Source organism: Aythya fuligula, chromosome 11 (genome assembly GCF_009819795.1).
Source record: "Aythya fuligula isolate bAytFul2 chromosome 11, bAytFul2.pri, whole genome shotgun sequence".
In the NCBI taxonomy this organism is placed as follows: Eukaryota; Metazoa; Chordata; class Aves; order Anseriformes; family Anatidae; genus Aythya; species Aythya fuligula.
The window spans coordinates 16,823,364-16,849,602 of NC_045569.1; the positions used below are offsets into that span (position 1 = coordinate 16,823,364).

The window sequence follows — 26,239 nt, forward strand, 5'->3', positions numbered from 1 at the left end:
TTGACAGGTTACTGCAGTGAATCCAAGCTCCCAACTGGTGGCCATAAGCGGCTGCTGTCTTTGTATCCCAGTAGTCCTCATTAGAACAAAGCTGCTTCGAATTAAATCCAATCTACATGCCGAATCAATCTTTCAACCCTTTGATTGCTTCTGAAAATATTTATATTTCTTAATAATGCACATTTTGTCCCACAGCCTGTGATTAAACCCAGACAAGGTCCAGGGAAGCCTGACGTATATGTGGAAGGGGTTATTTTGGACAGGAAAAGAAAGATAAAGAACACAGGTTTTTCCTATTGTGAAACCATTAGAGTGTATAAATCTAGCAATTGCAGTTGTATAAGCATCAGAGTGGGGTTGTAATAAATACAGATTGGAGTATTATAGTAACCAAATGGAGTTTATGGATTATGTTCACTAGTTCATATTTCTCGGCTACTACAAGCTAACTAGCACCGTGCCGCACTCGGCTCTATTAATATTCCCTGTTAATATTCTCTTTCCATGTTTGTTGGGGAAAAAAACTTAGGAATCGACCACCGCTTTCTGTAAAACAAACATGTTTAAAGACTCATGCCCTCCAAAGGAAAGAAAAAAAAAAAAAAGAACAAGGAGATGCTTTAAAGAGCCTGTGTTAGGAGGGCACGGGCTGCGGCTGGCTGAAATCGGCTCCGTTCTGCTTAAAGTTAATAACTTCCATCTGAGTGAGAATCTGGCCCTAATATGGGATGTTTGCTGCTTGAAAATGAGGGTGTAAAGATGAAGACAATAACGGCTACTATCCCTTAGCTGGTTACGTTCTTAAGGTGGTAAATAAAAAGCTTTGGCTGGGGATGCAAAACACACAAAGGCTTTGAAGCTGTGCTTTGTGGTAAATGGCATATTATTCCCTCCTCGAAAAGTAGCATACATCACAGGTAAGATATGTGGAGGAGAAGGGAAGGATACATTCCTTGGCTGAGAAGGTGCCCGGAGGGGGCCTGATCCTGCACAGCGGGAATTTGCCGTCGATTAAGAAGGTGGCTGGGGCTGGGGACACCGATCAGATAAAGGCACTGTACCTGTCTCCCTCCCTAAACATAAATGACTGCCCTTGTCTATAATAAAAGGGAAAAATTGACTTCTGAAAACATGCCACGATAAATCTCCCTGGATAAAGCAGTGCCATGCCTGGGTGAGAGGGAGAGAAGTCCTAGAAACTAAAAATATGTAATGCTTATTTAACATCATTGTCAGCAGCAGCATCACACGGTGAATGCAGCTAATATGCTTTATCACTGGGCTGGTGAATGCTTGTGATAGCTTTCCTTGTGACAGTTTCCCCTTTTTAAAGGAGTAAAAAGAAATATTCCTAGGTAAAATTTTATTCATTGATTCTTTCATCACATATTTCATTACATTAAGCTGTCATTTCCTAAATATGTTGGGGAGGGGGGATGTTATTATTTTACTTACACCCCGCACCTTGACAGCTACTTTGCATTACTACATGATTAGGATGCTCAGTCTTTAAGGTAGAGAGAAGTTTTTTACCAGCACCAAAAATAAAGGGAGAGGAGTGATGACAAAAAGCCATTCACAAATAAGGTCTGATCCAAAATCTAATGACACGGCTGAAAATGTGTTTTGGATCCGGCCCCCAGCAGAACATTATATCATGCAACCAGTATTTTCTGAATATCTTCTATTGTTTGACAAGCCTGATTTCACACTAAGCTCAGAGTTCGTTTCAGAACAGAAGCTTTTTGTGTAGGAACTTTAAAATGCATCCCTTAGCGAACACACACATACCATCGAGACTATTGTCTTATTAAAGAGTTTAAGCCTAAAGGTGTATGCCTATTTTTAAAAGAAATTTTCTGATTGTAGATAACTGCTCAATTTGATTTAGTGTCCAATGATAGTGATGGGGTTGATAACTGAGCATTCATCGGTAATTCATCTTGTGCTAGTAGAAATTTACAGCAAAGCAGTGCTTTCCCAACACTGACAAGTCCTATTAATCTTCTTCAGACACATTTCAATAGGTGTCTCCATCTGTGCCCAACATCTAAACACTCTGGCATCACTAGGGACTTGGAGACACCTTCATTTCAGGTTACACTAGTGAAAATGTGATACTAGATTGTACTCTATTTTTAACCTAATTCTCTCTTTTCATTCAATTAGCCTTTCTTGCCTGCATTTTTCTACTCATGTGTAACATCCTTTTCCCAGGAAGAGCTTAAAAATGAGATTTAGTTACTTAAAGAGACAGAATCTGCCAGGGCAAGAGCAATCAAGAGCTTAATACCAAAAAGCAGCACAGTGATGCTCACATGTGCAGCGTGGGGAAGGAATTGCCAGCCACAAGCTGTGTCCTGTGCGGCATGCCCCCCGTGCTCCTGTCCTGCTGGGACTCTTGCAGGCATGGTTAGGTTAGGCAAGGTCTGAAACTAAACACCCCAACTCCAGCTTTCCAAATTTTAAAGCTATTGCAAACTATTCGGGGTCTGAAATCCAATATATACCAAAACATCTCTGTTTGTTCAGGCTGTGGGAGGATCACCACCATACAGCCCCACTTCTCTTTACGTGTACGCCTAATGCATGAACAAACACAGTGCAGTCAAATTACTGCAATAACATTTATGGGTGGATTATGTTCCAACTTCCTCGCTTATTATTAAAAGCAAGAAAATTGCAAAGCACATGGATGAGGCAGGGTGCAAATGCGGGCGAATTTCCCCTCGGAACCAAATGTTGTTTTTTTCACTCACAAAGCTGCGATGAGTTTGCTAGCAGACGCAGCACAGCTTTCGAGATTACTCATTCAAAACTGTGTGTTTGGGTTCTTTTTTTCCTCTTTACTCCATTTACACTTGCCTTTCAGAGAAGAGCAGATGCGAACCGTTTGGTTGGCCTTGGGTGCATTCTCCTGCTCTGAACTTTCTTCCTAGAGAGCGGAGCCCGAGCTGCATGCCTGCTCTGGGAGCAGCGCTGCCCCACGCCAAGGCAGCCTCAAACTTTGTTTCTGGCTTTATGAAGTTCTCTCACGAGTCATATTAGAGGTCTAAATGACCTTATTGTAGGTGGCAAGTTTAAATGTGCCATATTAATAACTTGTTATCCAAGACAAATTAAGTCCTTATGTGTCAAAAGCACTCTGCTCTGGATTACCTACAAGACAAGTATTTATTGAATAAACGTTGGATCCAATTTCATTTTAATGTGACTGACTGTATGCTTCAGCCCCTTAGAATGAGATAAAAACACTCAAACCTATAACTGTGTTGCAACATTACACCTAACTTGTCTATTTCTATTATTGTCTTTTTAATGTGGGATATCAAAAGCATTTGGGGTTTTTAAGGATTTATTATTATTATTATTATTATTATTATGAAGAGCAAGGAGAGAGATAGAAAAAAAAAAGACTGGCATTCAGCCTAAAGAGAAATCATTGAAACAAATTAATCCTATGCCGTTTAAATTGACATGGTAATCCATCATCAGCAAAGGGAAACTCTGAAAGCAATCTAGAATCTGCAGTGTTCTTTCACTGGCCCTCAGGCACAAAGACAGATAGTAAAAGAAGAAGAGAAAAAAAAAAAAAAAAATCATAAAAGTTAGCAGCGCCTTAGAAAAGGAAAGGGATAGAGAGAGCAGCTTTCACTTTTTCCTGCTTTCAGATGTCCAGTTCAGAAAGCAAGGCTGATTAACCTCCAGCCGTTGCCTACTATCGTTTACTTCTGTATGTCAAATCATCTTCAGCTGCTGAGATATGAGTAATTTCAAATAGTGCAGAGCCCCATCCTATATAAACTCCGCCATTGAAAACTACGCCAAACATCAACTTTGGCATTTCTGCTTACAGAGGGCCTTTTATTAGCCTAAACTTGATCGCTCCAAATGGACAATAAATTCTATCTTCACAGCCCTGGAGAAAAGAGCTGCACTATCCTAGTAGCTTAATAGCCAGGATTTTCATATAGCTAGCATGGAAAAGCTGGGGCTTTGGGGCTTTTTTTTTTTTCTTTGGGTTGGGGGGGATGTTGGTGGTTTTTTTTTAAGTTTGCCTATGCCCTTCTTTTTCAGCAGGGCTGTCCACTGTAATATATGGTTCCCAAGGGTTTTTTCCAATCTAGTTTTAAATATCTAAAGTGATGAGACTTCCTGCACCTTTAAAATTTTATTATACTTATGGTCAGAAGCAAACGTAAACCTCTTGGGCCTTGAAAGCCCGTTGCAATACAGCCATTATCCCTGTAATGTCAACAGAGCTACAAAACTCTCTAGAAATAAACCTTTTAAGAACAGCTTTCCCTGCCTTGTGTTTTCTTTTAAGGTCAGTGGTGCATCACTTTTTGGAAAAAGTTTCCCCTCCCTGGCCAGGTTTAGCAAGCTGAAGTAGAATGTATGTTGCTAAATGAATAGGTTTAATTTTAGACACTGAAAAAATAAATACGAGAAGAGAGCGAGGGCAGGACTAATACCTTCCAGTTAGAAACAGACATGGTATAAAGCAAAAGTCAGAACTTTAGTGCCAGGGGCAAAGGGGTGAAAGGCTGGCTAATACGAACCATATCCAACATCTGCCCTATTTTAATTTAGCAGGGATAAAGTTTCTTCTTTTTTATTATTAAGAAAACTTTATGTGGCAGAGAAGCCCATGAGCTGCGTTATCAAAACTGGTTTATTGTCACACCGAAACTTAGACCTGTTAAGAGTTTGCTGGGCAAAGAGATAAAAACTCCCCTTCGCTCTCCTTTTATGCTCTGTGACAAGCCTGGGCTCGGGTCCTGGTGTCTGGGATGTCCTTTTCATGTCTTTATGAAGTGCTGTACTTGGGTCCGTCATATAAAGAGGAGGTTAATTGTTCGGGATGGGTCCCAGTGATTGATTTGCCAGGTAAAAAATAAAACTAAAAAAAAATAAAATAAAATACCAATCTGGAGATTTAAAACAAAACCCTGCTTAGAAGGCATTCGCAGTAGTCGCTCTCTGAGATGAGCGATGGTGGTAGAGTACAACAAGTGCAAAGAATAGCCTGGCTGGGGGACTGTGTGCTAAGCAGCACAAATTGCCAGGCTGGAACATGATCTCACTGCATGTAGAAGTTTTCCGCCTCGACAGTGCAAATTCTACTATAAAATGACAAAATATAGCAAAACACGTGTGAGTGGTTGCTGGAGTAAAAGAACAAATTGGTTTCTGACAAAGGGAGGATGAATACCTTTGGATAATCTGAAGTTAGAGTTTGATTGAAAGCATAACATTCCTTTAAGCATCAATATGCTCGGGATCCAAAATATGGTTATTTTATTACCAGTTAATACTCAGATCAAAGCAGAACTCTGTAGCTGGAAGGGACGTTCTCTCTGGAAATAAAGTTCCATGTAATTATTTCCTATTAAAAACTAAAACTGGTCTTAGATTCAGAAATTTCTGTTTCCTAGCATGTGATATAATGCAAGCTTGTCAAGAGGGAGCAGACGTGCCATTTTTCACTGTTTGCTGGTATCCCTTTGCTTTAAAGTTTTCGGTTTGGCTTGAACTCTCTTTGCACGTGAAAAATTCTCATCCAATTTACCTCCGTCAAACACAACTAATTCTTTTGGATGATATCAACTAACTTCTTGCACGCAGAAATTAGAATCTGATATAAACTAAAACCATTTTATATAAGGTCTGCAAACATAAGGAGAGAAAAATACAAAGAAAATGATAGAGTGACTGATAGGTGGTTGAAACTTAAACCTTAAATTGCAAACTGGTATTTTAGTATTGGGCAAAACAGCTCATCTTAATTCAATTCAGGACATGGAGCTTAAAATATGCACTCAAAATACTTCCAAGAAAGCTGCAACCTTTCAAAGGAGAGAGATAAGGATGTATTTTAATTATGAGGTTATAAATATGCAATCTATTTTTTTTTTGACCACCCCCTAATGCAGTATGTAACATTGTTCAGATGCAGTTATATAGCAGTCTGTCTCTATTCCTGTCCAGGGTTTGGGTTTTATTTTGGGTTTTGTTTTGTTTTGTTTTTCTGATCATTCAATCTCTATTTATGTCATCTCTGAGGCAGGCCCTGGAAAATAGGAACTGCCAGCCTAAATAATCTATCCTTCTGTAGTTTTAAACTAGCAGAGAAAAAAAAAAATAGGGAATGGTTCCTTTTTACAGCTGGTGGGCTGGTACTATAAGTAAGAATATGAAATATTTAGAGACATTATTTGAAACTTCCATCCACTTCTGATTCTGCAAATTATTTTTGATCTGTCACTCAGAAATTAAATATATATATATAGTCTGTAAAGAGTTCAATTTCAGAGGTGCAGAAAGGAAGAGGAGTCAGAAATAAGGCAGCATGTATAATTTGGTTTTAACATTTTTTTTTATTTTTTGTTGACTGCTCAGCTATATTGTTCACTAGATGGATGGCTACAATATAAATCTATATTAAGCGTTTGTTAAATAGGGAAGGAGTTGAGACATTCAGCTGGGATATTGTTTGCTAGCTCAATTAGTATCCAAAGAATTTGAAAGTACAATAAATGTATCTGAAGATCATATCTAAACATACTTACCAAAAAGTACCCACCTCTCTCGGCAGTTCACATATTTCTGCCTTCTGACTGGAAGAAGGAAAAAAAAAAAAAAAAAAGAGGAAAAAAAAAGGCATTTCAGATGTATAGGTTAAGATTGGCGGATGGCAAGGTTTGTGTGAAATACAAAGAAACCTGTATTTCACTCAACAATTTCATTGCTTAAATATATAGTTTAGAAGCATCTTTTCCTTAAACATGCGGTTCAATAGCATTTTCTTCAAAGGAACAATTCAATGTGTTAAAAGATTTAAGAACAAAGAATGTGCAGCAAAATGCAAATTCTTCCAGTGTTATACTGTGTATGCAATTATGTATGGAGGCAGATAGATATAATTTGAGAGTTATTAACTTTCAACATCATTGATGTACCCTGAATCAATACAGTGTAACTACCTATTAAAATATAAACCAGGTGTGTTACAAGCCAAATACAGCCCGAGAAGCTTGCCTGGATATTATTATATTTTTTTTAAATCTTTAAAGCTTACAGCTCGACTGTGGACAAGCTAAAGAGATTGGTGCTGGTCCTAAAGATGGAGCCCGCTTTGCCTTTTGCAATATGTGGCGTTTCCAGACTGGTGCCTTTCCTCCCATTTGGAAAACGATTGAAAAAATATAATAATTTTTTTTAAAAAATCAGGAATGGTGTGAAGGGAACGCGTTGCCGGCCCGGTGGCGGTCCCTCGGGCAACTCCCGGTGCCGGGAAAGCGGAGCCGATTCCCTGAGCCCCCTTTGCCCTGGGCTGGGGGGAGCAGAGCCCCCCCTGACCCCTTCGCCCTGCCCCCCGCCCCGGCACACGCCCGCTCCCCCCCCGTCCAGCGCCGTTAACCCGCGGCGGGGCCGGAGCGGGAAGGGTTAATGAAACCCAGCTCTTCCCGACCTCCGGGGTCAGACTCTTCCTATCTGCAATCTAAGGAATTAGGTAAGGAGGTTAGGGGCTGATCGCCAAAGAGCTCGCAGGCCCTCGCAGCCTCACACCTGAGCGCATCGCCCCAATCCCCCCCCCCCCCCTCCACACCCAATGCTCCCCCCCAAAAAAGGCGCAGCCGGCGCCCGTCCCGAGCACGGGTGGGGGCCCCACGGGAGATGCCCACGGGCCAGGATAAGACTCCCTGGGCCCCCTCCCCTATAGCGGTGGCCAAAAGTCACCCTCTCCTCGCCCCCCAGCCCTGCCCGGCCGGCTCTGTGCGGCTCGGGGAGAGGGACGCTCGGATGGGGGCTGGAAGCTGCTCCAGCATCTGCCCTGCTGCTCGGGTCCTAATTTGGGAGGGCTGTTTTGGCCAGCAGCTCTCACACCGCGGCTCAAACTTTCTTTTCTATCGCTCCTTTCCCCCCAGCCCTCCGCTGTCGCATCCCCTCGCTGCTAAAGGCAAACGCACGGAGAGCAGGCAGCGCTGGGAGACGGCCCAAAGAGCAGCGAGGCGAGGCAAAGGAAAAAAAATAAAAAAGAATAAAAAAATAAATAAAAGAAAGAAAAGCGGAGCTTCCCTAAAGAACATATCTAACGTGGATGGGCAGAGCCCTGCCCTGCTCCCAGCTCCGTGCCCTTTGGCTCTGCCACCTTTGCTCGTCCCCAGCAAAGTTCCCCCAAGCGTGCCCTGCTCCGGCGGCCCCCCGGCTCCCACCCGTCCAGCTCGGGATGATTTGAGGCATTTTGTCATTTTCAGAAATGCTGATGTTTTTTATGTTATTTTTTTTTTTATATATAATGCCACTTGTGGTCACCCTCGAATGGCAGTAATCTGTAGATTACATATTACGAGCCTTGTCATTACGTGGGTAAAATGAGGTGGTTAAACGCTAAAATCCATTTCCCTCGCCACGTTTGCTTGGCGAGGGAGGGGAGGAGAGGGGGGGACAAAGTGGGAGGAGAGGGGTTTGCACCCCTGGCACTCCCACGGGCCGTGCCTCCTCCTGCTGCCTGCCCTCCCTGCCTGGAGGGGGACAGGGGGCTGCGACCCCGCACCTCACCTCGGAGCCAGGCGGGCGCCTGCTCCAGCCCTCGCCTTCCCTTTACTCTTGTCTCTTTTGTCCCCATTTTGGTGGCGACTTTCCTCTGCCTTCCCTCTCTTTGCTCGGGAGCATTTTAGGCTCCTGCTCTCCCCCCGATCGCCCCTTTCACGCGTGTCCCCGAGTCCTCCCTAGCTGGCGTGATTCCTTGGGAATGCGGGTCTCATCCCGTCCCTACCTTTGCCGGGTCTGATTAGATATTATTTTTTCATTGGCTCTGCTACAACGGGTTCCTCCCTTTAATCTCTCACTATATTTTCCCCCTCCCGGTATAACCAAATCCATGAAATTCACAGCCTCTCTCTTTGACACGACTGGCTCGTCTAATCACTCCATATCGATTTCCCTAACTCTTTTCATCCAGCTGAAGACACATCTTAAAACACTCCAAGCCAGAGTGTGCTCTTTGCTTTATACACACTAATAAAATGATTTACCCTTCTCTCTCTGCTCTCCTCACAGGAGAAAATCGTTCAAGTCCCGGCTATTTGTGTGTGATCAGTAAATATTTAGTGTGGCGACATCTTCAGCTCCTCTGCTGATCAATACGCAACCCAACAGGAGGTGGACTATTGTCCGGGCAGTGACTTGCTGAGATCTCCTTCAGATGAATTCCTTGCCCCCCATACCGCCTGTTATGATTTACCCTCGAAGGTAACCAGCGAGGAGAGAAATTGAGGCTGTAAAAGCGGCTCTTTCCAACCTGTTTACCGCAGCGTTAAGCCACCTAAGCAAGAACTGCCTTGCTCTTCCCCACCTCCCGTCCCCTCTCTGGTGGTCTGGGGCTTCCAAAACGCTGCTGGAAAAAGGAATGGCAACCCAGGCAGCCGTCGCACGGGCTCTTGGCTTCCCTGCGCCCCCCTGTCCCACGGGTGGCAGCCGTGGAGCTCGGTGCCACGGCTGGGGCCGGTCCCCGCTCCCTTCACGCAGCATCCCCGGCATCGGGCTCCTGGAGGGCACCCGGGTTTTGGGGGGCTGCGCGGTGCCCCCCCGGCTGCCAGCCCTCCTCCTGCTGCGGCTCTGCCTGCCCCGGGTTCAGCTGAAGCAGGGCTGGGGCTGAGAGCTTTTTTCGGGTTGTTTCTCATCTGTTTTTTTTTTTATTTTTTATTTTTCTAAAAACGTGGAAAACCTGCAGCGAAGGAAAAAAAAAAATGGGAATGGAGAAGAGCTTAAAGCTCAGCTCCTGGGGTTGACCCTCCACGAGAGCTTTCCCAGGGTGATAAACCGGGCAGAAAGAGGAGTTGGGGCGTGTGTGCAGCTCTCCCCCTGCCCGGCCTGGGAAGCGCCCCCCCGCGATTCCTTCCCCACGCAGGGGCAGCTCCGCGCCTGGCCGGGTGCCCCCGCGGGTGTCCGGCTGCGGGCCGGGTGCGCAGCCCCCGGGGTGCCGGAGCCTTGCGGGGGGGCTCCCGCAGCCCCGATACCGCACAAAGACACGGGGCCGGGTTGGGCAGCCGGGCGCCTGTTATCCGAATGTAAACCCGGCTCCATCCACCTGTTAACTTTGTTTAGAAACCACTTTCCCTAATGGCTTTCCGCGAGGTTATTCAGCCCGTTACTCGGGTATGGGAGGCAATGGAGGGGAAAAATCCATATGAAAACCTGCTTACATCCTCTCTTCGAGAGGACGCTTTACACACCTTGCCTAGACAGGGCTCCTATAGAGCGCTTATCTCTCGTATATATCTTTATACTAATGCATACTTAATTGGTCTGTCTTGACTGTCCATATAAAACAATTTAATTAGGGTGCTTTCTGCTTTGGAAAGAAAGAAAAAAAAAATCTGCCCAGCATTTATTGTATTTAGCACCAATACAGGCAGAAAATGTTGCACAAGTTTTTGGTTGAAAGAGCACCTATGTGTCCATTGAAGGGCGTTGATCCGAAAAGACAGAGAGGACAAGTAAAATCGATTTGAAGCGACCCTCTCTGTCCCTTTCACACCATTCAGACACTCCATTCCTTCTAAGACAAAGACCCAGCGCCTTGGGAATGCTGGCAAAGGGAAAAAAAAAAAAAAAAAAAAAAGGAAAAAAAAAAAAGGCTTCAATCCCCCCAAGCAAAAGGGTGAGCTCTGAAATTCCTTCATATTGCTGTTATTTCCCCCCTCCCCTCTTTACACCCCCCTACAAGATATGTTCAGCTCCAGGATTTTCTTCAATTCGGTGTCTAACGTTTCTGCTGCGAGGAATGTCCCTGGGAGGGAGGGAGAGAGGGAGGGAGGAGGTAATTATGGCTATTAGTGCTGCGAGCCCAGCCTCAGCCCTGGTCACTCGCAGGCTTTTAGGGTTAAAATAGCCCTCACCTCTGACCTTGCGGAGCGGAGCCGTAGCTATCGCCACAAGTTGGGCCAAAGTTTTCAAATGCAGGGCTCTGCAGCACCGGGGGGGAGACTTCTCCCTGGAATTATTCGTGGATAGTATTTAAATCATCTTCAGTCTATTTAATTGTGTCCCCCTCCTAACCCAACAATCCTTTTTAGAGAGGTAGGGGCAAGCTCGGCATGCCCTGCTCCCACTGCCTCTCCCACTGCTCTTTCCATTTAGCTTTAATTTGGCAGTTTGTTTTCAGGCACGAAAATGGTTATCACCCAGCTGAATTCCCAGGTCATCCTTTCATCCACGGACCTCGAGAATAAATTTGGGGGGACACATGACATCCCCCGTTCGGGCTTTCCCCACCACCACCCTTCCAGCCCTGCAGGGAAAGGGGCTTTTGGAAAAGGGGAGAGACGGCGAGAAGAGGGGCTGTGCTCCCTGCGTCCCTCTCACCACCGACCCCTGCGAGGAGGGGGGCACATCGTGGGGCTGGGGGGTGAGGAGGGCAGGGGAAGGACCCCCCCTCACAGATGCCAGCACCCCCTTGGCGACAGGAAAATTTCATTCAAGTGGGACACGTCTCCATCTTTCAGGTGCTGGATGGACTTAGCAGGAGTAGGAACTTGCGGAGCCCCTGTGCGTGGTGGTAAGGGGCAGTTATAGGATTTCTCCTTCCTCTGATCGATATCGGTCGTGGCCGCCCCCCCCCTGCCGTCCCCGCCCCGGCCCCGGCCCTCCCCGAGGGCTGCGGTGACAATTGCCTCCATACTTTTTCATCCCTGTTCTTGGTGGCAAAACCCCATTGTAATTTTCATTAGCCCAGTAAACATGCAATTAACATGCAGCACTGTGGTTAACTTAATTCCTGTTTTAAGGCAAGGACAAGCAAGAAATGGAAGAGCGTTTGTTCCATTTGTCAAGTATGACACACTTCTCACCATAACAGTTTCTGAAAATAAAAGCTCGGCTCCCCACCACCACGACCACCACCCCTCTTTCCAGAAACCCCACACACTGATACACGCACACACACACAAAAAGGAGCAGGAATCCATTAGTTGGAGAGTATTCTCCTGCCAAAAGCGGTATAATGTATTCCAAATTTTCCCAAGCCCTCACTGTACTGGGGTCCCGTTTCCCCCCCTGGGGAAGGGGGCTGGCGAACTGATATTCCTCGTGGCTGAGGGCTCCAGCCTCCCCCGAACCGTATTTTTTTTTTTTTTTAATAAAATAAAACAAACGTGCTTGCCATGCCTAAAAGTTGCCATGTTTGTGAAGGGGGTGGGGAAAATGTCTCCAAGGGTTTCAATTAGCAACAAATGATTATTGCAACGGATTTTTGGTAATGAAAAAATGTGGAGTACCTCTTTCTAGCTGGGATCTCAGGGGCAGTGAAAGGGGGGGGGGGGGGGGAGAGAGGAAGAGAAAGGGAGAGAGAGAGAAAGAGATTGCTGATTAGCTCGGATTCTTTCCCAACTTGCTGTAGCGTGTGCTTGCGTTCCCTGCCGACCCTACACAGGACACTATATATTTTTTCCCCTTCGGTGCATGTGTTGATAGTTCAGCCTGTAGTTGTTTGCGGTTGGCTTTTTTTTTTTTTTCTTTCTCTCCCTGCCCGGGAGGGGGGAGGTGGGAAAGGGGGGGCTGAAATCGGTCGCATCCATCCTACCCCCACAGTCATTAAGTTAGGAGATTTCCCTCTTATTTTTTTTTCCCCCTTTATTTTTTTTTCTCCCCAATTGGAAGGGTGGGTTGTGATTTTTTTTTTTTCTTTTTTTTTTTTTTTTTTAAGTCTCGCCTTTCCAGCTCCAAACAAGGTGTAGCGAGACGCTCTTCCTTCTAAGGAATGAAATGAGAGACAAGGATCACTCAAAGACATCTCCTACCTTGGGCTTGGGGATTTTTTCTTAAAGGCGAGGCGCACATTCCTAAGCAGCTATGTACAAAGCCCCCCCTGAAATCTTGTCTGTGTAAAGTTAGAGTGTGTTCAGGATTTTTTTTTTCTCTCTCCCAAGGCTGATCGCTAATAATACATCGAAAGCACTTCCCTTTAGGTTGTGGGAAATCTATTCCCTTCACCTTGCCTCCTTTTTTTCCCCCCTGAAGGCTGTAACTTTACTTTTTTTTTCTTTTTTTTTTTTTTTTAATCAGTTTGCACAATCGCTTAGATAAACACCAAGAAGGAGACTTCTCTTTAATTACCCAACGCACATCTTTCTGGGGGGCAAACAGCGGTCTGATTATTTTTTTTGTTTGTTTGTTTCACCTGCCAAACTAAAGGAGAGGTAGAAAAAGGAAGATGCAAGCGATTTGGGACCTTGAACAAGGCAAATATGGTTTTGGTATGTTTACTTATAGTTTTTTTTCTTCTTCTTTGACACTTTTTTTTTTTCGGGCAATGTGTTGTGATTCTTGTGTTTCTCTTTTAAGGAAAACAAAAAATCCAAAAAAGCAAATGTTAGCTAACGTGCGTCTTAAACGATCGTTTCTAAGGTTACGTGGGTTGCTCTAAGGAGGGGAAGAGGGGAGGGGGGGGAGACCCGACTCGGTGGAATTGCAGCACCAGCAGCTAGCACGTCCTTTAGCTAAATAAAGCAAGCAGCAAACAAACAAACAAGCGAGCGAAACCCAACGACCGGAATCCGGCTTTCAGGTCCGAGGCAGGAAAGCGCCTCAAAGTCATTTCCAAAGCGGCGCCCGGGACGCGGAGCCCGGGGCCGGGGCTGCGGGGAGCGGCGGCAGAGACCCGAGCCGAGCCGAGCCGAGCCGGGCCGGGCCGGGCCAAACCGAGCCGAGCCGGGCCAAGCAGAGCCTGGCCATGCCGGGCCAAGCCGAGCCGAGCCCGGCCGGGCAGGGGGCGGCAGAAGGGGGGGGCACGGCTCGGACCGGGGGGGCGCAGGCGGCACCTGCCCAGCGCCGCCGGCTGCGGCCGCAGTTTTAGGTACCAAAAATAATAATAATTTAAAAAAAGAAGGTCGGTGGGGAAGGTCTGGTGCTGAGATTCCCCTCTCCCCCTCCGGTCGCTTCCCTGGCAGAGCACGTACAATGGAAAGAAGCCGGAATATACTCACCCGCCGAAGGTGTGGTTGGCAGCGCGGCTCAGGCTTTAAGGCAATTATTTATCCTGTATTATTGCAAAAGGCGCAGGTCTGACTTAAGGCAGCAAAAGTGTTTTGCTCTGACAACAGCGTGCGAGGCACGGTTCCTCGTTTAAAAAAAAAAAAAATCACAAAACAGGATCTCTCTCTCTTCCCCCCCCCCCCACCCCCCCCCCCCCATCCCTTACCACTATGCCTTAAAAATACCTATTCGGTCCAGGGCTCGCAGAAACCCTGCTGCAGAAATCTTATAGTCCGGTCTAGGAGTGCCCAAGCCAATTAATTTTAAATCCTTAGGAATTAATCAGATTAAAATGTACAGAAGTTTCATTCTCGTATGCATACGTGAGCCAAAAGTCGTTTCCCTTTAAGAGATCCTTTTCTTTTAAAGTTGAATTTTAGGCAGATAAGAGACTTACACTAGGGGGCAGCCAGATACTGTACTTGCTCCAATCTTAAGCAATTTTTTTTCCTCTCTCACAGCATATGCTCTGATTTAGCACTGTAAATTTTTCAGAGGACCCAACTCTGACAGCCCCTGGTGATTTTCAAAGTACCACAAGCCAGTGGTTAAAAATTGCATTGACTTGGAAGTTCAGAGGCACACAATAGGAGCCACTTTCCCTATTCATGGAACTTCAGTGTGGTGGAAGAGAAAAACACACACATACTACATTGAGGGAGAAGAGGAATTCATTGAATTCTGTTAGACGTAACTGCTTTCCACTGAGTTCAGAGCGAAACTCGGTATTTGTTCGATGCTGTATTCATATTGCGATTTAATCTAGAAAGAATTAGAGGACTGTTAGGCAGCTTTCTGCCGGGAAAGCAGCTTCCCCCTCCTTCCTCCTCTTTTTTAAAACCCAAAGATTTACACCGGCTCTATCCCCAACTCTATTTTAGCAAAATAAATCCTTCCACTCCCTCTCATTAAAATAAATTTACATCTGCAGTAAAATGGCAGGAGGGATGCGTTTATTTATTTGGGGAAACCAAGACAGTCTGACTTTTCAAAGAGAGCGGTTCTATTGTGACTGGGCTCGGAGAAGGACAGTTGGGAATCTCCCCCTTCTTCTCGAGGCGCTCGGCTTGCAGTTATTATTTAGCAGAATTAGCTGCAGACCATTTCTACCTTCGCCTCTTCTGCCTCTACCCCCTCGCAGAGGTGTTTTCAAATAAATAGCAAGGCATCTAATGGTGCTAATAGATAGTTATATGGCTACATCCCTGCAAGAGCAAATAGTTAATCTGGGGCATTCTTCATTAATGCTTGAGCAATCAGCGTATACGGCAGCTTTTAAGCGTGTATCAATGGCTTTTCATTTTTACGATCATACGTTCAAACTGTTCCTATCGCAGGTCCTGCTAAAACCGCGTTCTCTTCTGATTTCTGCGTTTGTCAGGACGGTATTAATGCATTTTTTTGCATATGGTGAATTAATCCTGTTTACTTTGTCAGATTCGAGACAGGAAAGCCTTTTTTTTTTTTTTTTTTTCTTTTCCTCAGGAAATTCAACATCAGCAACAATCTGTGACTATCCTGCATTTTGCACCCCCACCTTCTCCCCCTCTGTCCCCGAAAGGTGACCTCCTCGGGGCCGGGTGGCCGGGTTATTTGGGAACCAGAAGGCTGTTGCTCTCCTTTTACCGGGAAAGGTTTCCTCTCCCCATCCTCAAAGCCTTCCCCGGCCCCAACTCGTCCCCTCTTCGGGGAGAGCGAATTTCGCCCCGGCAGCCTCGACGGGGATGCCGCAGCCTCGTCTTTTCAGACCGAGCCTCCGAGCATCCCCGTCCGTGGGGGCTGAGCAGGGGGATAAAAAGACACTTTTGGGGGCTTCGGGCACTTTCCTCATCCCCTCGGCACCTGCGGCGGGGGGGACCCCGATATTTCTGCGGCACAGAGCTGGGAGCAGCGGGGAGAGGTGCGGGGCGCTGAGTCCTTTTGCGGGGCCGGGGGCGAGCGGGCACGGATGCGTGGCTGGGAGCTGGTGTTTCTCCCTCTCTTTGAGGAGGTTTTGTGTTTGTTTGTTGTTTCTTTTTTTTTTCAGGTTTTGCTTTTTTTTTATGCTTTATTTTTCTCTCTTTTTCCTCTTCTCTCTCCGTCCCCCGGCCGGTCGCGGTGTATGCAGAGACGGGCGGCTCTCCCCGCGTCCGTAGGGGGTCTACCCTCGGCTGCTGCTCCCGCTGCGCCTGCAGGGCGGGTGACAGAAAATTCACGTTAAAAAGAGACAAAAAAAAAAAAGCGCAGAGAAACAAAGTTGAAGGCGGCCGGATGAGCCCAGGCTCCCCGCGGTGCTGCGCGGCGGGGGGCGAGGGAGAAGCGGGACGGCTTCGGGCCGGGGCCGGGACCCCGCTGAGGGGGCACGGGGGGTTCCCAGCGCCCTGCCCTGCCCGGTGGAGCCCGGTAGAGCCCGACCGGGCGCGGAACCTCCGCGCAAGCCCCGCGCAGGTGCGGCGGAGCCGTGAGCGGCCCCGGCCTCTCCCTGCCCCGGTCAGGGAGCGGGGCGGCGCCTGCCCTCGGGGTTGATCCCCCTCATAACATCACCCCACTTCATTTTTATTCCACTTCTCCCCTCTTTCACCCCCTTGACCCCCTCCGTGACTGGGCGAGGGGGGGAAGCTCCCCAGGTGAGGGCGAGGAGGAGGAGGAGGTGGAGGCGGCGGGGCGAAGCGCGCAGCGCCCTGCCCCACACCACCACCACCGCCACCACAGGAGGCGGCGGCGGCGGCCTCTAGGACCGCGCGGGCGTCGTCGTCGGCCATGGCGAGGCCGCGCAAGGGCGGCGCGGGCCAATGAGGGCCGTGGGGCGGCGCGCGCGCTGCGGGCCACTCAGGCAGCCCCTCCGTCAGGCAGGCGGCAGGCAGGCAGGCCGCGCCGGCCCCGCCGCGCAAGGCGCCCGGTCGCCATGGCGACGCGCGCCGAGTTGCAGCAGCCGTGTCAAAGTTCACTCCCTCCGCCAGCGGGGCCAGCGGCCGGCGGGGAGCGCGCCCGGCCGCCCCTCCCTCCTCCTCCTCCTCCTCCTCCTCCTCCTCCTTCTTCTTCCCTCCTCCTCCCTCTCTCTCCCCTCCCTCTTCGCCGGGGGGGCGCTGGGGGAAGGGCTCGCCCCCCCCCCCCCTCCCCTCACACACACCCCTCCCTCAGCGCGCCCCCCCCCCCCCTCAGAGCGATGCTGCGCGCTGGGTTGTGATCCTTCCCTCTCTCCTCCTCCTCCTCTCCCCTCTTTTATCATCCCGGCCGGGCGCTGTGCTGCCGAGTTGACTCCTTCCCTCCCTCCCTCCCTCCCTCCCCCCCCCCCCCTTCCCTCCCCTTCCTCCTCCTCTCCCTCCCTCCTCGCAACCCCCCCCCCCCCCCCCCCCGCCGCCCCCCTCTCCCCCGCCCGCGCCGTGAGCACCGGCGGCGCGGAGGCGAGAGCCCACTTGCGAGGCGGCACAAGCAGCATAAGGCAGCGCGGCGGCACCCGAGCACCACCACCGGCACCCCGGCACCGCCACCGGCACACCCCGGCACCGCCACCGGCACCCCGGCACCCGCCACCGGCGACCGAGCACCGGCAAGAGCCCGAGCAGCACCACCGGCACCGGCACCAGCACCAGCAGCAGCAGCAGCACCGGGAGAAGATCGGCCACCGGCAGGGAGATACCGCTGATAATAATTAATAAAAGAGACAGCCCCCCCACCCACCCGCACGCACCGAGAGAAAATTAAAAAAAAAAAAAAAAAAAAAAAAAGGAGGAGAGAAAAGAGAGAGAGAGAGGAGGCAGAGAGCAGCGCCCGGGCGGAGCGGCGGAGAGGAAGAATTAAAGCGAGCGAAGGAGGGAGGAGAGACAGAGCGGAGAGAGAGAGGAGGAAAGAGGAGGAAAAAAAAAAAAAGCCCACAAAAACAAAGCGATCGCAGTTGATGTTGCTGCCGCAAGCTGGACTTCCCAAAACTACGGCGAGACCGTCCGCACTCCGCGCCGAGAAAAGTCTCCTCAGCTGTGCGTGCTTTTTTCCGCTGTGTGTGTAATCTTTAACCTTTTATTCATTCTTATTTTGATGGCTTTCCTGAATGGCTGACTGCGAGCTTCCCTGGACCTGGCCCCCCGACACCCGCCTCTCCTCCTTCAACTCCTCTGCTGCAGATCAGCTCTAAGAGAGAGAGGGGGAGATCTCCGAAGAGATTTTTTTTTTTTTTTCCTCCCTCCTCTCTCTCTCTCTCTCTCTCTCTCTCTCTCTCCCCCTTTTCTCCCCCAACCCCCCCGGCTCTCTCCGCTCTCCTGGAGCCCCGGCCGCCGCCGCGCCGCTCGCCCCCCCCCGCGCCCGCACCTCCGCCGCCGGCCCCGGGAGCTCCCCCCGCCCCGACCCCGCTGAGAGGGGCAGAAAAAGGAGGAGGAGGAAAAAAAAAAAAAGGCAACAAAAGAGAGAGTGGGGGAGAAAGAGAGAGAGAGGAGGAGGAGGAAAAAAAAAAAAAAAAAACAGACTGCTGCAAAGCTGAGCTGAAAAGCAAAGCAAACAAACTTTGAAAATAAAGGGGGAACAGGAAGTTTGGAAACGGTGTCCAATAGATATGGCAATGGTAGTCGGTGCGTGGCGAGACCCCCAGGACGATGTGCCCGGAGCTCAGGGAACGCAGCCTTCGCAAGCCCCGCCGGTGCAGGGACCCCCGGCCGGGGCCCCGCACACCCCACAGACCCCGGGGCCCGGGGGCCCTCCCAGTACGCCAGCCCAGACCAACCCGCCAAGCCAGCAGAACCAAGGAGACAAACAGCAGCAGCAGCAGCACATTGAATGTGTGGTTTGTGGGGACAAGTCTAGTGGCAAACATTATGGCCAGTTTACCTGCGAGGGTTGCAAGAGTTTCTTCAAGCGGAGTGTAAGGAGGAATCTCAGCTACACTTGTCGTGCCAACAGGAACTGTCCCATTGACCAGCACCACCGCAATCAGTGTCAGTACTGCCGCCTCAAAAAATGCCTCAAAGTTGGCATGAGACGGGAAGGTATTGGGATTTCATTTGTTTTGCAATTTTTTTCACTCACTGCGTTTTGCTTTTGGTTTGTTGTTGGTTTTCCTTTTTCCTTTTGAATTATTATTATTATTATTATTGTTGTTGTTGTTGCTCCTCTTATTTTTACCCCCCCCCCCCCCCGACCCCCCACCCCATCCCTCGGCCAGCTCCCTCCCCCCCCTCCTCGAATAAACAGCCAGAAAGTTTTCTCGTAATGGAAGGAAGAGGTGTCGGCGAGGGTGGGCAGGGGAGGCAGGGGCTCTTGCATGCTTCCCCCCCCCCCGCGCCCGTAATTGATTTGTGTTTGTTTTCATTTTGCTGATGGAGGTTTATTGCCAGTGGATTTTTAGTTTCACGCCGCTTGCGAGCGAGGAAACGGTGGCTCTGACGCCTGCTTGCTTGTCCTTAGCGCTCCGGGCTGCATGTCCAGCGTCGCCCCCCGGCCCCGGCAGCCCCCCGTGCGCCCGGCTGCGCGCACCCACCCACCCGCGGAGCCCCCCGGCACCCTGCCTTAGCTCGCGAGTTCTTTTTTTTTTCTTTTCTTTTTTTTTTTTTTTTTTTTTTTTCATAAACCCAGGCGGTTCGAATTACTGCTACAATGGAACTCACCCTACCGAGGCTCTACAGCACTCCACTGTGGATTCCCAGCCGGATTTTCCTCCTTTAAAACCACAAATACACGCGTGCACAGCCCCGCGCGTGGGTGCGCGCCCGGCCGCGCCGTGTGCCCGCTTCCCCGCCGGTTTCTTAGCTCACTTTTCTCTTCTCCCCCCTCTGCCCTCGCCCCTCCGGCGGAGGCAGGGGCCAGAAGGGGAGGCTGGGGGGAAAAGGAGCAGCCCAGAAGTAAGTGAGGGTGCCCGGCTTCTCTGCGAGCTGAGCCTTTGTGATATAAAATTAGAGGAGAAATGTGAGTCTGCGGGTTGCCAGTGCGTGCTCCGGGGCTGGACGCCGCTATGTAGGTTAAGGGTGAGGGGGCTCGGGACTTGCCGGGCTCCTCTTCTTTGTGTTTCTGCAAGAGTAACTAACCTCGTAACGCGGGCGAGAACAAATATAAATCAAGCACGTTTTAGGCGTTCGCCCTCCTCGCCGTCTCCCTGCCTCCGAGCCCTTTTTCTCTCTCCCTTTTCTCTCGCTGTCACCGTGGAAATTTATTAACAAAATGAAAGGCCCACTTTCCACCGGCAGCCGAGGAAGGTGCCGCCGGATAATGCCCCCGGCCCGGCGGGGGGACCTGCCGGGGGTGGCGGGGGCTGCCCTGGCCGCCTTCATTTTTATTTTTATAAAAGGGCCGAGCGAGGCTGGGGCCGGGGGTGCTGGGGGTGGGGGACAGCAGCAGAAGCGGTGCCCGTGTGCTCGGGGGATGAGAAACACGGTTGGGGGGAACCGTGCTCCGGGTTTTGGGGGCCGTATTGCCGGTGCTCCCCACCTCCGGACCGCCCCGCACCGATGGGGGGCACAAAGACGAACCCCTCGGAGCCGCAGGAGGGGTGGCTGGGGGGGGGACAAGGGGGGGGATCCTGGGTTTCCCAGCGCTGGGGCCGCCGGCCTGGCTCAGCTTTGTTGTTGCCGGTGCTGGAAGCGGAGCCCCCGGAGCCCCCCCGGCCCCGGGTCAGCCCGGCAGGCAGCGGCACACAAAGCGGGCTGGGTTTGAAGCGAGAGGGGCAATTCAGATATTAATAGCTGTAGTTTCTTCTTTATTTACTGCAGCGGTCCAGAGGGGCAGAATGCCACCCACACAGCCAACTCACGGTCAGTTCGCCTTGACAAACGGGGACCCTCTCAACTGCCATTCCTACCTATCCGGATATATCTCCCTTCTTCTGAGAGCCGAGCCCTACCCCACCTCCCGCTTTGGCAGTCAGTGCATGCAACCCAACAACATCATGGGCATCGAGAACATTTGCGAACTGGCAGCTAGGATGCTCTTCAGCGCGGTGGAGTGGGCCAGGAATATCCCCTTCTTCCCAGACCTGCAGATCACAGACCAGGTGGCCCTGCTCAGGCTGACCTGGAGCGAGTTGTTTGTGCTCAACGCTGCCCAGTGCTCCATGCCCCTCCACGTAGCCCCGCTCCTGGCAGCCGCCGGCCTCCACGCTTCGCCCATGTCTGCTGACCGAGTGGTCGCCTTTATGGACCACATACGAATCTTCCAAGAGCAAGTCGAAAAACTGAAAGCCTTGCATGTCGACTCCGCAGAATATAGCTGTTTAAAGGCCATAGTCCTCTTCACCTCAGGTAGGCAGCGTTTCTTTGCTCTTCCGTCCCTCCCCCGGCCCCTCTGAGAAGTGCTCGCTCTTGCCAAGGGGAGATGCCCGCAGCCCGGCCCTGCTGCGGCCCCCCCGGGCACCCCGGGCAAAGAGAGGGGCTCTGGGGGGTCCCTGCGGGGCCTCGGCTCTCAGCACCCCCCCTGCGAGGGAGGGCGAGCGAACAGATAAATAATAACAGCCACGGCGATGAGGAAAAGACGAGCAGGGGACCCCCACAAGCCCCCTGGTCCCTCGCTGCGTAACGCTGGGGAAGGGGGAAGAGAGGGGGCGCGGGGGGGAGGCACCCATTCGCCACGAGAGACTGCGCTTTTCCCATTGAAAATAATATTTTATTTAACAGTGTAGCTCTGGGTTGTTGCATTTAATGACACGCATCCGAACAGCAGCAAAAAAAATCTGTTTGATGTTGTTAAATACGAGTCGTCCTATCAGGGAAACACACTTTAAAAAGAGGATCATTTTATGGGCAGCCAGGAAGGGAAAAAAAAAAAAAAAAAAAAAAAAAAAAAAAGCCCTGCAGGATTAAAAAATTGAATTAAAAAAAAAAAAAGTTAAATGCGCAAAGCTGAGTTTAAAATATGTTCCCTGCCATCCCATAAAATAAAATAAATCAACTTTCCAAAGAGCTGTCTCTGATTTAAACAGAATGTGGCAGTGAGCAGTTCTGTGTCATTTAAGCTGAGGGGAAAAGTTTGCATTTGTACCCAGCAGGAACTGCAGCGTCCAAAGCGAGTAGCGGGTGCGAAGGGATCATTACCATAAGTAGACAGGGACAGCATGAAAAAGTGAGAGGAGAGGAGAAGAGAGGAGAGGAGAAGAGAAGAGAGGAGAGGAGGGAGAGGGAAGCTGCCGCTCGGCGGTGCAGTCCCGGGGTGGCACAAGCCCGCCTCTCCCGAGGCAGAGCTCGAGGTGTTTCTTGGATAATCAAAGAGAGGGGGGAAAAATATGTGTCAACTTTGGCTGCCTAGAAATAGTGCATGAGTTATAAAGCAATAATTGAGTGCGTTGTGAAATCTAATTAGCTTGCACTAGAGTTTAACCTGGGTGAGTAATAAACCTGATATTAACTCTGGAGGCTAAATATTTTTTTTTTTTTTGAAAAAAAAATCTGCTCGCTAATTTGTGCAATACGTTATCTCAGATTGCTAACTTTAAGGCTGCAGCGGCAACCCACTGTGCTGGAGCCCTAGAAGTTTGGGGTTTGAGTTTAAAAATACATATATTTATTCTGTAACTCATTCGAAAGCTTGGGAAAGTGGCCACGCGAAAAACATATGAATGGAAGCAGGACCTGTAAAATAATTACTCATCGGAGTTTTTTAAAGCCTGATATCAGGAAACAGGAAAAAAATGTAGTTTATGTGGGAAAAGAAGGGCTCACAATCCGTTCCTTGTTGTGTTAAAGGGGGTCTGGGGAACGAAGTCATTTTCTGGACTTTGTCCAGGTTCTGGGTCGTGACCTAAACTTCCTTTTATATATTATTGCTTTACACATAAAAAACTTCTCCCCCCCCCCCCCTCCAATCACTCGTGCTAAAGTCCTGAGGTGATCGATGGGTAGGGCGCCCCTCGCCACAGGGACACGGGGATCCCGAGTGGGGCTGCCTGGCCGTGGGGCGCTCATTTGATTTTCTGTCGCTTTTTTAGGATGCCTTTTCCTCTCCCTTCGCCCAAACGCCCAGCGAGAATCCCACACACGCACCCAGGCGGCCCCAGCCCCTGGCCAGCGCACACCCACGCCCGAGTTTAGCTGAAACCCTGCCTTTCTCCAAAACCCCACTTTTTTTTTTTTTTTTTTTTTTTTTTTTTTTTTAGCCTTCTGAGAAAACAATCGTCCGATCCTGTCGTAACTGTTTAAATTTATTGCTATTTTCCAAATGTGAGGCCTGGCGTGTAAATTGCCTCCCAACTAGATAAACGGTTCTTGTTATCTGATTCTGGGGAGATAGCCCCGTGCACAAGCTGGGTTACGCATGCGGCTCCTGCAGCACCCCAATAACAGCCACTGATGGAAAGCAGACGCACAGAGATGCATATAATGTTTGCTGCTGCCTCTTTTTTCTTTTTCTTTAAAAAAAAAAAAAAAATCTGGGTTCTAATGACTCGCAGAATATGCATGTGTTAGCCCTGTGCCTAGGAAAGCCACAGGGAGGTCAGGTCACAACCTGTGCTCTTTCAGCACAGACGTCTCTGATTTAAAGGGAACTTATTGTATTTTAGCGTATCAGAAAAAAAAAAAAATGTCCAGACCCTATCAGGGAGTTTTCTTCTTGTAAGGGCCTTTAGGTTTAAAAAGAAGAAGAAGAGGAAAAAAAAGAGGGGGGAGTGGAGGGGGGGGAAGAAAGAAAGAGAAAAGAAAAGAGGGGGGAAAAGAAACAGCTCAAATGAACAGAGAGATCACAGTTTGCATGGCTGCCTCTGAATAGGCTAAACTGACAAGATCAGTTTTAAAGGGCCACTTAAATCAGTTTCAAAGACTGAAGAAAAACGCGTTGTCTTCTTTGGGGGAGAATCTGTTGCTGGATCCGGGGCGCCATTATCCTTGGCTGGGCCAGTTTTTTATTATTATGATGCTGATTATTATTTCCATCGCTATCAGTAGTGTGCCTTCCCATCGCATGCTCAGGCTCTCCGCGCTTATTTTCCAAAGGGGGGGAGGAAGAGAAGCTGCCTCTCCCTCCTTCGCCCCAATCTTTCCCTGCCCCCGGCCTTGCCCCCAGGACCCCGAGGCAGGGACCTAGCCCGGCGGCACCTCCTGGTTGTGGGGTGCAGCCCCGACCCCCGCTCCTGGAGCTGCTCTCCATCCTAACGAGACCCTCCAAGAGGGAGAAACGCAGGCGCATGCAGAAAAGAGGGAGATTGTCCCTTTTGGTGAAACCCACTCAGGCTCTGGGGGGCAAGGTGATGGCGCACTTCATTCTAGCGAATTTAAAAAAAATCAAATTAAAATTAAAAAAAAAAAAAAAAACTTTTTAATCTGATGATTGTTTTCTTTTTTCTTTTCTTTCTTTTTCTTTTTTTTTTTTTTTTTTTAATACACTTTCTTCTAGATGCCTGTGGTCTCTCTGATGTAGCCCATGTTGAAAGTTTACAGGAGAAGTCACAGTGTGCTTTGGAAGAGTATGTTAGGAGCCAGTATCCCAACCAGCCAACACGATTCGGGAAGCTATTACTACGTCTCCCCTCCCTTCGCACTGTCTCCTCTTCTGTCATAGAGCAATTGTTTTTCGTCCGTTTGGTAGGTAAAACCCCCATAGAAACCCTAATCAGGGATATGTTACTGTCTGGCAGCAGTTTTAACTGGCCTTATATGTCCATTCAATAAAATAATCGAGAGAGAGAAAAAAAAAATTAAAAAAAAAATGAGAAGGGAGATGAAAGAGAGTGAAAGGAAAGCAAATGACATTTGGGTTCTGGTTGTTTCTTAAATTTCCTTCTGCTAAGAAAGGATGTAAAAGGATGTTACAAGTTTGCTAAGAGAAGACAGGAAAAAAATTAATGGACTGTGAATTAAAAAAGAGACTGTCAAATGAACTTTTACAGAATGCATTAAAAACTCCCGTGTCGTTCAGAAAAAAAAAACTTGCTACTTATCATTTTTTGTAAAAAATAAAAAAAAAGAGAGAAAGAAAAAAGAAAGAAAGAAAAAAGAGAAAGAAGAAGAAAAGAAACGATGGTGGGCTTTTTCTTTTTTTCTTTTTTCTTCTTTTTTTTCTTTTTTTGGGTAAACTTTTTAAAAAAATCTCGCTTAAAGTGCATTTAAAGGAAATTTGGAGAAAATTAGCAGAATGGAAGAAAGTAAGTCTTTTTTTTTCCAAATTATTAATTGTCCTATGTGTCTATGTACCTATAGCTGTTCTTTTTTGTATTTTTCTGGTTTCAAACCAGTTTATTCTGTGGTTCTATAATAATTTTTGATATAATCTTGGCTTCTTTAAAAAAAAAAAAAAAAACTGTGTATCCTTAAAATATATGTTCTGAAAGAATTAAAACTGAGTCCACGAAGGTATCATAGGAAGAAAGGAAAAGAGAAAAAAAAAAACACTCAACAACACAATGATGGAAGCGCACTTAAGGTGGTGACCCAAAATCTAGCTTGAAGCTGAGAGAACTATAATTATATAGACCCGAATGAACCACACGTGTCATATAACTCCCCCCAAATCTAGGTTTTTTGATATTTCGGACAGAAAATGAACTGTGGGGATTTATTATAGGTAGAAGGATTCGTGTCCAAGACACACTGCGGTTTTGATTTAAAAGCAAACAAACTAGCAAAGTGAACTTTTGTAATTTGAATTGGGTTCCACATAGTTCATCATGAATTGTTATTAAACTCCTCTATCTGTTTGTATATTTGCAAGCCCTTTGTATTATAATAATTGTTGATATTTTCCCTTTTTAAAAAATACCATTGAAATCAGCATGACAAAATAACACTGTTGGCACTTATAGATAACGTGATTGATTCAGTATCTTAGAGTTTACAGTTTTGTGTTTAAAAAAACTGAAGGTTTTTTTTTTAAGTGCAACATTTCTGTATACTGTAAAAGTTATAATAACTGAACTGTTTGGTCGAGTCTTTGTGTGTTATATTCCAAGGAAAATTGAAAGTATTCAGAAATTAAAATATTATTTGATATCTGAAACTTGTTTGGCTGTCATAAATGTCTTTCAGAAACCGCATTACTTCTCTATAGTTTGCAGTCATTTAAGTCCATAGGCGATTGATTTGTTTACTTGTCACAGTAAGTTTGTAGCAGATGTATTGTAGTGTATTTACCTGTTTAATTCCGGGATGGGGGTGGAGGACTTAAGTTCGTGGTTTATCTATGGTTTTAGGAAGTACCATGCTGAAATGGTAAACCATCATCCCCCATTCATCTAATCCTCCTGTTAATTAAAAATGGATTTTCTGGAAAAAGAGAAAAAAAAAGGCCCTTATTTTTGTCACACTTAAGTGCCTGC

At 48.2% G+C, this 26,239-nt stretch overlaps 1 protein-coding gene and 1 long non-coding RNA gene across 9 annotated transcripts in view; one reads left to right on the forward strand and one right to left on the reverse strand.

Annotated features, from left to right (window-relative positions):
* LOC116493433 overlaps window positions 1-14,559 on the reverse strand; it is a 31,661-nt gene extending 17,102 nt beyond the window's left edge. For 3 of the 4 annotated variants that reach the window (XR_004253769.1, XR_004253770.1, XR_004253767.1), the window contains exons 1-3: window positions 14,226-14,559; window positions 13,992-14,125; window positions 6,573-6,620 (exon numbers count right to left, since the gene is read on the reverse strand). This is a non-coding gene — a long non-coding RNA (uncharacterized LOC116493433). The remainder of the gene's footprint in view (window positions 1-6,572; window positions 6,621-13,991; window positions 14,126-14,225) is intronic. The other variant, XR_004253768.1, reaches the window with a different exon arrangement.
* NR2F2 (nuclear receptor subfamily 2 group F member 2) lies at window positions 13,081-24,868 on the forward strand. Of its 5 annotated transcripts, none has more exons than XM_032194839.1 (3): window positions 13,081-13,262; window positions 20,712-21,239; window positions 24,322-24,868. In XM_032194839.1, exons 1-3 carry the CDS (start codon window positions 13,220-13,222, stop codon window positions 24,594-24,596), a joined length of 846 nt encoding a protein of 281 aa, XP_032050730.1. In that variant the 5' UTR covers window positions 13,081-13,219; the 3' UTR covers window positions 24,597-24,868. The 5 variants fall into 5 exon arrangements, with proteins under 5 accessions (XP_032050730.1, XP_032050728.1, XP_032050729.1 ...); XM_032194837.1 differs by lacking the exon at window positions 13,081-13,262 and adding an exon at window positions 17,736-18,017; XM_032194838.1 differs by lacking the exon at window positions 13,081-13,262 and adding an exon at window positions 17,736-17,996.
* Window positions 24,869-26,239: the final 1,371 nt, after the last annotated feature.